Raw genomic sequence first — 11,086 nt, forward strand, 5'->3', positions numbered from 1 at the left:
CCAATCCTCATGTAACCCCTCTTATCTCTATTAAGGTAGTGCGACTGTGGTTGCGAATGACCACAGTCACCAATTCTTGTCATGTGTCTTGCCCATCTATGTCTGATCACTGAATTGTGTGTACTGAAACTCTAATTTCCCTCTGGGATTAATAAAGTATCTTTGATTGATAAAGACCAAAAAAGCCCGTAGATTTTTATAACCCCCCCCCCCCCCCCCCAACCCTGCTGGGATCGATTCGCCACCCCTTGCTTGAGAAGCCTGCCGTTTTGATTGGGTGCGGTGGGCTCTAGGACCCACCGGACACCTCCCTCGCCTCTTTGTCTCCACCAGTCAGCACCATCACCTCCCCCTCCTCCCCCCGCCTCCCCGCTCGGGTTTATTCCGACTCTCTCTCCATCAGCAGCGGTCTGGATGCTCACGCGGACTCAAACATGGCCGTGAATCTGTCCAAGAACCGCCTGGCCCTGCTGACCGCCTACCAGGACGTCATAGACGAGACCTCCGACACCGACTGGTGAGTTCTGCTTACCGAACCGGGCTCTCGCGCTGCGTCTCTCCGTGTTCCGGGCTTTTCTCCGGGTTTGTGGCGCCGAGGATGAGGAGGGTGATGATGGAGGGGCATCATCTTCATCACAGTTGTACTGTTTCGGATTACCGAAACACGGTCCAGGTGCAGGACCCGGTTCTGGTTTGATAAAAGTGAGGAAATCCGTTAGAACTGAGTTTGTTCTGAGTCTGAACCGACCTGACCCGACCCGAGCTGCAGAGTCCGGCCGGACCCATCATGCTGCTCTGAGACGGAACCGGGCTGGGCTGAGGGAGCTGGGCCTGGTCCGGAGATAATGATCCACCATCCCTCAAACAGGGAGGGAGGAGAGGGGCGAGGCCGGTGGGAGGGGGTGAGGAGGGGTGAGGGGCCTCCATCATCACTCCTGTGGATTTGGGAATGGGACCAGAACTTATCCAGGCTCAGTTCTGGAGGATTTATTCCCAGACTTCCTTGAGGTCTTCAACAGTTTTCCAGACTTTCTGAAGGACATTTAAAGTTTTCTCTGGACTGATTTGTTTTCCTCCCAGCTCCAGTCCCGTTCTTCTGGTTTGACCCGTCCTCCAGCGTGTCCTCGGGCTGAGGACAGGTCCAGGACCTGCTGTATCCTGCTGCTGGATTCAATTTTGAAACTGATTTACAAACTGAAATTTCCGATGACAAGGTCCGATAAACTGAAAGTGAGAGAAAAAACGGCAAATGTCCTAAAACATGTTCCGAGTCCGGTGTGGAGCCAACCGGATATTCTGCCGTTTTAAAATCTGCAAAAGTTGTAAAGAGCTCATGCAGGAGCAGCCTCTGTTCAGGGAAATGGAGATTACGTCCTCCAGGACAAACGAGCTAACGGCTAATCTGACACGTTGGACTTCCTGCCAGATTTGACCCACTGGTGCACAGATCCTGGTTTTAGGAGCCAATACCGATTTCTGTACTGCTGACCTGATATTCTTTTATCTCAAAGCCCTAAAATCAGCAGATTAACCCCAGACTCACTTGTAAATTATGGTTCTGGGATCTAATGTTTGAGTTTCCCTGATGCCGGTTTCTGCCGATTCCGATCACCAGATGTCTCTTTTGGGGTGAATCTCAGAATAGAAGTGAAACATTTAGTTTTCAGCCATTTGTCCAGACTTTGATGCTGACCTTTCCAATGACCCTAATCGGAGGTCAGGCACCAGAACAGGAACGCTTCAGGTGAATCCCAAAGTCCAAACAAGGTCCTTGTCATTTGTCTGCAGGCGCGTCCTTCTTCCGCTTTCTGTTGAACACAAAACCAAAAGAGGAAGGATGTGGATTATTTTCAGAAGCTGAGGCTCTTCCTGGAGTTTGGACCTTTAAAACATTCCTCTCAGGTGGTCCGGTGGGAAATCACAGCTCAGGCTCCATCTGTACCGTGAAACATCTGTTGGTGTGAACCGGGTCAGATGACCTCTAATGGAGGAACCGGTTCTTCTTTCTGTTTAGGGTTCTGGTCCTGGTTTGTCTCTGGTTTCGGTGCCGACTTCCTCCTAACAATCACCTAAAATCTCAGTGAAGGAATTTCGGGAATGTCCTGTCAGTCCAGGAGCTTTGTGCGGAAACGTTTTCACCTCTGAACTGTTGTTTTGGTGATCAGTTGTTTGGTGAGGAGTTCTGACGGGAAGCGGGAGGGTTCCTGAAACCGCCGAGTGGTCAGAAGCTGTGCAGCGTTCCGTCAGCGTGGACTCGGAGCAGCTCGGGTGATGTTTGAGGCCGCGGGCCTGCCCCCGTTTTTCACACTTGATAGGATCTGAACAAAGGCAGAGACTTCCAAACACCGCTGACCTCAAACAATATGGAACGCCCCCCCAAACGTGACCCTCTGCCCTTCTGTCGTCCTTCTCTGGAGAGAAACGGTCCAGGGTTGTGATGATCTCACCGATCAGCACTCACACCAAACCGCTAAGGACAGAAAACAACCTGAGCGGTGAAGTAATGATTAAAAACCGAGGATTAAAAGTAAAATGTAATAATCGACCTTTAGTTAAAGGAAAACTCAGATTTGTCACCGCTGGGCTCGGAAAGTTGATGAATAAACTTTATTTGGAAACCGTTTGCAAAGTAAAAGGAAAACAGAAAACGTGCCAAAGGGAAGGATTTGACATTCAGTTCAGACGTGGATCAACACTTTTCATTTCCTCGCTTCACCCGTTCACTCGTGACCGAGTTCAGCACGAACCCGTGTCTGACTGCCCGCCAAGCCCCGGTAGATCTACTTTTTATCCTGATATCGTATCGACTACCTGTAATTCTAAACGAAACAAACAAATCTAACAAACTTTTGGTTTCTACTAAAACAAAAACACAACGGCTGTAATGCTGGGTGTGTCGCGATTATAAACTGTGTTTTTAATGAATAAACAAGTTTTTGGTCAAACCTTCAGAGCGAACGAACAAATGTGTGACTGAAATTAACCAAATAATAATATTTAGACGGATGGAAAAGGCAGAAATGCTGCTGCTTCCACTGTTTTCCCGAGTTTATTCCTGTTCCTGAGCAGGATCTCTGCTCCTGATTAACAAACAAATCCAGGTTATCTAAAATCAAACCGTCGGCAGACCTTCAGGAATGCAGCCGCTGCTTAGCTGCAGGCCCTTTGACCCCTCCAGCTGTTGAGGGAAGCCATTACCTGTCGAGTCACTCCTGGCAGGCCGACAAAAGATGAAAATGGCGGCTGGAGCAGCAGAGCAGCTGTTTCCAGAGTTGTGTTTCACTCTGAAGAGAGCCTGCAGGTTATGTTTTAAGCTGCTATTTTATTCTTTACTCAGCTCAAATCCAGATTCTTGTTTCAGCCTAAGGAGGCTTTCCGCGAGGTCTGGAATCAAGGGTAGATGACATGAGTGAGTCTGCATCAGCGGAGCACTTCGGATCGCCGGGAAGAGAAACCAGAACAGTTCTCTTCTTAATGCTTCCATGAGCAGGAAGTTTGATTTGATGATAAATACATCATCAATATGAGAATCTTGTCTGAAAACTCAAGTTTTATTGATCTTATTCATCTTAATAAATCCCACAAAACTAGATGGTACTAGACTAGTAGTAAAATGTATCGGTATCGGCAATACTGGCCCCTGTATTTACTTGGTATCAGATCGATACCAAATTTTGCAGTATCGTACAGCACCAGTGGGTAGACTGTAGTTTGGTGCATAAGCACAAACCACAGTCAGTACATGTCCTCCCACACATAGGCCAAGGGAGGCTACCAGGGTTCACCAGGGTAAACCCCGACATACAGGCACCAAGATGGGGGCAACTAGTATGCCCACCCTTGCTTGGCGCCTCTCAGTGGGGGCAACTCCAGAGTGGTAGAGTCCAACCCCTCTCAAGGAAACCGGTCCCAGAGCCGTGCAGCTCCAGCTCCTCCCCACCAGAGAGGGGACATTCCACAAAACAAGAACCAGCGAAGATCAGACCGTCGAGGTGCCCACTATGGCTGGGCGATATGGCCTCAAATCTATATTGTGATATAATCTGAATTCAATCAAAATTCAATTCAAAGATACTTTATTAATCCCAGAGGGAAATTAGAGTTTCAGTACACATAATTCGGAGATCAGACATACAAAGACATAGACACATGACAAGAATTGGTGACTGTGGTCATTTGAAACCAGAGTCGCGCTACCGTAATAGAGATCAGAGGGTTTATATGAGGATTGGGTCAGGTGAAGGAAAAAAAGGCACTTTTTGGAGTTACCCTCCACAGAGAGGGCAGCTTTGCTATGCAAAAACACCTCAGACAGAAATGCAACAGACTTCAGACATCACACAGCATAAGTGTCCACTAGGTGGGGTGGTAGGGTTGGGGACTCTCCTCACATCATTGCCTGCAGCCGCAATGAGCAGCGCTCGACACCTCCGTTTGGACATGGGAGGGAGGTAATTGGGTTAGAGAGCACAGTGACTCCTGGAAACGGTTCCACGGCCTTCACCGGTCACAGTCCCGCCCAGGCTGGGATAGGGAGACAGAGTTGCCATGGCGACGGCAGCATTCCACATTTCTTCTGAGGGGGAGTAATCACTTCAGCCTCACAGGCTCAAGGGCAGATTCAGATAAGAACTTGTTTTGGGGCCAGACAGAGAAAATTTCCTCTCTGTCTTAAAGTTCTGCTGGTCTCCAACCCCTCTAGATCCAATAATAGCGTAAATTAATCTAATCCCAACCGTGCTGTCCCGTCAACTCGTTTCTTGATCGAATCAACCTTCTGTGCCAGAGTCTGAATCTCAGCAAAAGTTCCAAGCTTACGACTCATCTCGACAATTATATGAGTTTGTGCATTCACAGCGCGGTGTAATCCATCCCTGAGCTCCGGGATTGAGCCAATATTCCTCGAAAGCCATTAATTTTCCGGTAAGCCAGGTAACCGCTCAGGCCAAACAGCAGGAATCCCGACACCAACACCACGAATATCCAGACGTCTTCAGAATCATCTACAGACAGTTGAGAGAGGCAGATCAGGTTCCACTGTTTCCAGGAATCCATGATATGCCCAACTGGCTCTGTTCCAGAGGGGCAACCGGGAGCCCCTTCTCCCATTCTCATCGTTGAAAAAATCTTGTGCAATTATGATACTGCGATATATTTATTCCTTTGTTTATATATCTCAAAATGACATGCTTTTAAAAAATCCTCATATGGAAAATGTTAGGGCTGTAGCGACGCCTCGATGACGTCGACGGCTCTATTCTAAAAATTTGTCGACGTCAGATCCGGTAGTCGACGCACCACGCCCACTTGTTGCATCCCCAGGAGTTTGTAATAGAGGAGGAATCTGCCTGTTTTTCCTCTAGTTCGCCCTCTTCTCCGCCTTCACTAACATCTCCGCCAAATACCAAAGACCCGGAACAACGTCCGTCCACTACTAGGTTCCTTTCGTGTTTTGCCCGCCTTCGTCTCCCGGCAACGGACAACAACTTCCGGGGTCAGATGCGCTGCTCCGTCTCTACCGCAGATGTAGAAAATCACCGGGAGCGTTTCTCCCTTCATTAAGGAGCTTCTTTCAGACATTAGGAGAGCTGTTTTGGTGGTAGCAGTCTCTCCTCCGTGCTGGTCTGTTTGCTGCTGGGTGTTTTTGGTTCATTTAAACTTGGTAACTTGAACGTAACGTTGGTAAAGCTACTGTTAGCATTTTCGCTAACAGCTTCTTGCGTTTGGATAAGCTGTTACGTTTTGGTTTAGAGTTCATCTTTTTTTTGTGGCGTAGATCTCCCTTTTATTACATTTAGAGTGTTATGGGTTTTTGGTTTCGTTTAAGATATCACCTTGAGTTTGGTTTAACCGCCCAGTTTAGAGTTTGGACCTTTGGAGATTCTTATTTTGGTCCAGAACCCAGTAATCTTTGCCCAGTGGGACATCCCTACTTATTTGTACTTTTGTTTTAATTCCCCACAGGCAGAATTATTTTTATTATTCCCAACCTGTGGATGGAAAGGTTTATGTTTTTTTGTAGTTGTAAATAAACCTGATCATCATTTTAACTTTTAAATCCCGTTGTTGTCCCTTCCTTTTTGCACACGAGCCAAACTCCCTAGGAAGAGTCGTAACACCACTCGCCTCACACACATAAGTGACCAAAACAAAGCAGCATGGAGACACTCCATCTCCAACCACCTCTCAGGCAGCAGCCTGCACTCCCAAGTTCTACACGTCACCAGAACGTAACCAACCGCAACACAATAAGAGCAGTGTTTTACAAAATGGAATGCCTGCAGTGTTTATTCTCTTACAGTAACAATTTATCAATTTTTTTGAGGAATTTATTAGAGATTTTTTGGTTTTTATTAACTGTGCAATAGAAAAATAATCATTAGATTAATTGTCTAAATAGTCATTAGAATAGTCGACTATTCGATAAAATAATCGTCAGAATAATCGTTTACCCCCAGCCCTAGAAAATGTATTGCAGCAGAATAAAGACGTCCAAAAAGTGTAGAATGCTCCTTGTTCTCCCGCTACATGCTTGCAGTCACTGCCATTCTGTTGTTCCAATGCCGGCGTGTGTACACATCTTAGTGACATCATGTGTTATCGCGGTTGAGCCAAAAACGTATCATTACCCAATTTTATATATTTTCCATTGTTTATATTGCCCACCCCTAGTGCCCACCTTCGACAACCACCCATCTCACACTGCACCCGACCCCCTTGGCCCCTCCCACGAGTGGATGAGCCCATGGGAAGGGGGACCCACCTTTTCGGGCTGTGCCTGTCCTGGCTCCGTGGGTGAAAGCCTGGCCACCAGGCACTCGCCATCGTGCCCCACCTCCAAGCGTGGCTCCAGGTGACCCACGTCCGGGCGAGGGAACGCAGTCTCAATTGATTTTACTCATCATAACTCGGTTTCTGTCTTAACACTATAAAACATATATAAAATTATCTTTCCCTTTCCACTTGTTTTTGCCACGTTTTCTATAAACATGAAGCTTATTTCAGGTTTTTGAAAAAGCTAAATTCCATCCTATGTTGATTTTTCCTTTTGTCTTGCTAATGGCTGTGAGCTCTCGTAGGTGTTATCAAACCATCAGACCTGCTGTGTGACAGTCGACCTGGTCACCACTTTCCTCCTCCTCCTCTCACTGGTTCCTCCTCTTCCTCAGGCGACTCACATTTATATTTAGAAATGTAGCTGATGCTGGGAGGTAGAGCTGCCCTGGAGTCAGATCAAATAAATAAATCATGACCTTCACATCGGAAGCGCGTAGCCAAAGACGAGCAGAGGAGCTCTTCGTCCCGCGGTTTGTTGTTGGTGTTAGGATTCGGTTTCCACTGGTTTGATGAAAGTGTTTTAAATGAGTTTGTGTCTTAAGAGTCTGTGAAGATTTTAAAACTGCTGACATTTAACCTTTAAACTAGCAGCCCAACCTCCTGTTGAAGCATATTTGATCTCAGGCTGGGAAAAACTACTCAGAGCTGCTTTAGTAGGTTCAAATGTTTTTGGAAGCTGAAGGATAAAATCACTTTATAGTGACCCGACATCAGTGAGGAAATTTTTAATGAGAATCCTGCGTGCCTGAGGGTAATCAACCAATCAGGACCAGAGTGGCAATCCTAGTTACTCAGTGGTTGCCATGGTGATTGTCTAACCGTGTCACGATCCACATGTGGTCTGTTTTTTTAGACAGAAATTTAAGTCGTCCTGCTAGTAGCTTGTGGGGGACAGTGGCACAGGAGTTAAAAGCTTGCCTCGTAATCGGAAGGTTGCAGGTTTGAGCCCCGCTCAGTCTGCCGTTGTGTCCTTGGGCAAGACACGTAACCCGCCTTGCCTGCTGGTGGTGGTCGGAGGGACCGGTGGCGCCTCTGTCAGTGCGCCTCGGGGCAGCTGTGGCTACAAAGTAGCTCATCACCACCAGGGTGAGAATGTGTAAATGGGTGATTGTGTTGTAAAGCACCTTGGGGGTTCTAGGACTCTAGAAGGCACTATATCAAATACAGGCCATTTACCTTTTAGCTGTTTCCTGCGTTAAGCTCCGCCCCCTCCATGCAACATAGGATATTACCTCCTAGACACTTACTGCAGCTCAACTGGACACAAACAAACCTGCAGAGTGTTATTAGTAGATGATGGTGGAGGCGGTCTTTGAACCTCAGCTCTCCCTCTCTCTCTCTCTCTCTCTCTCTCTCTCTCTCTCTCTCTCTCTCTCTCTCTCTCTCTCTCTCTCTCCATGTCTTTCTGACTCGCCCGCAGCAGAATAAGGTCGTGACCTTTTAGTTAACGTCTCAGAGTCCCGAGCTCGGCAGTCACACGGTGGCTGCGTTTGTTCAAGGTCAGCGTGAAGGCCGCACCTCATTTCAAATGGAAAGCAGCAGATCACAAAGACGTCCTCCTCAGAAGTTCCTTTGTTGTTCAGAGGAAAACCTTCAAAATCTGACAGGAAGTGGGTCGATTCGTGATTTTAATAAACAAGACGATAAAACAAACATCCCAACCCTCAGATTTTAATCTTCAACTCAAATTTCAGCCTAAATTATTTCTAATCTCATTGTGTTTTCTCTTGGTGTTTATTTTACTGATCCTGGACTTCCTGGTTATTCCCAGCGTTAAATTCCTGCAGTTTTTGACCCAACATGTTGCCGTACCCAAAGTCTGGCCGGAAACATCTGCACTCAGACTAAACTCCATGTTTGTGAAGGTCTTAGGCTCGGAGGAGGAAACTCAAAGATGTATTGAGCGGTTCTGGTCTGGTTCCTCCCCGCAGAACCGCCCCCTTCCTACGGGACAGGAAGTGTAAAAACAAATCACACCTCAGCGCGGTGAAGAAGAACCAAACTGTATGGGTCTCCATCTGCTCTCACACCAGTGGGAATCTGGTTTTAGAGTTTCGCATGGATCCAGATGGACCACCACGTGTCCTTCAAGCCATCCCGAGATCATCAGGTCAGATGTTCTGCATCGTGTGCAGAAATGAACTCAAACCTTTTCCTGGGATCCATCCAGGCGCTTTGTCCCGACGGCCTCGGCAGAGTGTCGTTTCGTCCAGCGCAGAGAAAATCCTGCAGCTCCTCGTGAGCGTTTGCTCCTCTTCATCAGGAGGAGACACGGATTAGAAAATAGATGTTCAGGAGTTTTTTTATTTTTAGATTTCACATGTTTAACTTCACAGCTGGGAAGAGAAACTGGAATGTCTGTTTAGTTAAAATTAAAAATTTCTGCCTAAAACTGTCAGTGTTGTGCCGTTGTCAGGTAAAAACTCTGCACTGCATTTGAATTTAAATCTCCCATCGCTATTGGCTAAGAGGTACCCTAGAACATTAGCTGGTACCATATGATGTCACAATGTCGTTGTGAGCCTGTGTGTGTGAGTATTAGGGCTGCACGATATTAGGAAAACCTGCGATATTCGATAACAATGATTAATATTGCGATGACGATATTACTTGCGATAAATAAAAACTTAACTCAGGAACAAAAATCGAAGAAACAATGAGAAAAGCTAAAGATGTGAGGAAAGGGAAAAAGAAAATAAACAAGAAAAGGCGATCAGTGGATCCCGGGAAAAGCAGAATCAGCAAAAGAGTAGAACAAAGCTAACTCAGGTGTTTGCTAACCATCTAAATTATGTGCCGTTCGCCTCGGGGGCGGGACTCTGACCTATGAAAACCCACCTGATTGGCCAAATGAATGAAGAGCTCTGTTTGATTTGTTAAAAAAACATGAAACTTCCTTTGATTGACTGAATGCATCATGTGTAGCAAACCTTTGAGCTGACCATTCATTGCGATATTTATCTGTTCTAAAGAACAGATAAATATATTATGCGATATTGTGCATGCTGATATCGCGATAATACATTTACGATATATTGTGCAGCCCTAGTGTGTATTTGTTAGTGGCTCCGCCCTCTTGGTCTGCTAGCCAACAGCATTTGTTGCATTTTTCAAACAGGAAGTGGGAGTTGAGTAATACTCTGGTAGGGGGTGACTTGCTCTTTAAAGCTTTATGAATCCAGTATGAGATGATGTCATCGTTTAACTCTTTAGAGGGAAACTGATGAAATTCATAAACAACATTCCATTCTAATCCAGTCTGGCTGTCACATGACCCAATACTGGAATAAGTACTTCACGACCGCGATGATATTACAATACTTAACTACAGACAACATGAATTCAGGCTTCGTAAAACCCGGTGATTCTGTTGGTGTTGACGCTAAAACCCGAGGCTCGGTTCTGTGAAATCCTGTGGTCGAGCCAGGAGGTCCGATGAGATTCAGGCTGGAACAAACTGAGCTTTAATGGTTGATCTTCTGTTTGCTTAAACTTTTATCCACCTTCAGCATTTAGCTGCGGATGTTCAGGAGGCTTTAGTGAGATTATCCACATTAGAGACATAATCCGGTCCTGTACGGAGACGGTGGTTCTGAAGATGAGGCAGGGCTGAAAGAATGGACTCGGAAACTCGCCGCCTCAGTTTTATAGTTTATTGTTTTATTTAAAAACAACAAAATAAATCATGCTTTTAACTCTCAACTGCAGTAAGGATGTAGCTGGAGTTTAAACTCTGGATTACGGTACCGAGGCGTTCCGGTTTCCGGACGGGCCCCCTTCACACCGGCTGTGGATCGTGTGCTGCACGTCTCTGGATACAAGAGCAGAACATGTTTTTGACCTAATATGTTCAAATATTCCTGTAAAAACAACAACCTGTCTCACTGTGAGCTGATATCGCTGTCTGCATAAAAAAAAGCCGGTAAAAACAATAAGTGACGCAGATTTTAGTTCGAAATAGACTGGGTGCTAGGGATGTTCCGATCCGATCACATGATCAGAAATCGGCCCCGATCACGTGGTTTCAGACTGATCGAGACTTGGGCGTTACTTCATGATCCAAGCCCCGATCCGGACTCTGATACTGGGTTCAAATTACAGGAGAGCAACTTGGTTCTCCTTAAAGGTTGTCAGGCTCCCCTGATGCCCTTAACTTACACACCCAGAAGGAGCACAAAGAGATCCAGTTTCCACCTTTATTATATTATTTACATGGACTCAGCGTAGCGGGGATTCTTTTGAGCAGAGA

At 46.3% G+C, this 11,086-nt stretch overlaps 1 protein-coding gene across 4 annotated transcripts in view; it reads left to right on the forward strand.

The window, feature by feature from the left end:
• The first annotated feature begins 358 nt into the window (after positions 1 to 358).
• Positions 359 to 11,086, forward strand: part of dbn1 (drebrin 1) — a 94,682-nt gene continuing 83,954 nt past the window's right edge. For all 4 annotated transcript variants that reach the window (XM_070555954.1, XM_070555955.1, XM_070555956.1 and 1 more), the window contains exon 1: positions 359 to 517. In XM_070555954.1, coding sequence (XP_070412055.1) covers positions 435 to 517 — 83 coding nt within the window. In that variant the 5' untranslated portion in view covers positions 359 to 434. The remainder of the gene's footprint in view (positions 518 to 11,086) is intronic.

Source organism: Nothobranchius furzeri, chromosome 10 (genome assembly GCF_043380555.1).
Source record: "Nothobranchius furzeri strain GRZ-AD chromosome 10, NfurGRZ-RIMD1, whole genome shotgun sequence".
Lineage (NCBI taxonomy): Eukaryota > Metazoa > Chordata > Actinopteri > Cyprinodontiformes > Nothobranchiidae > Nothobranchius > Nothobranchius furzeri.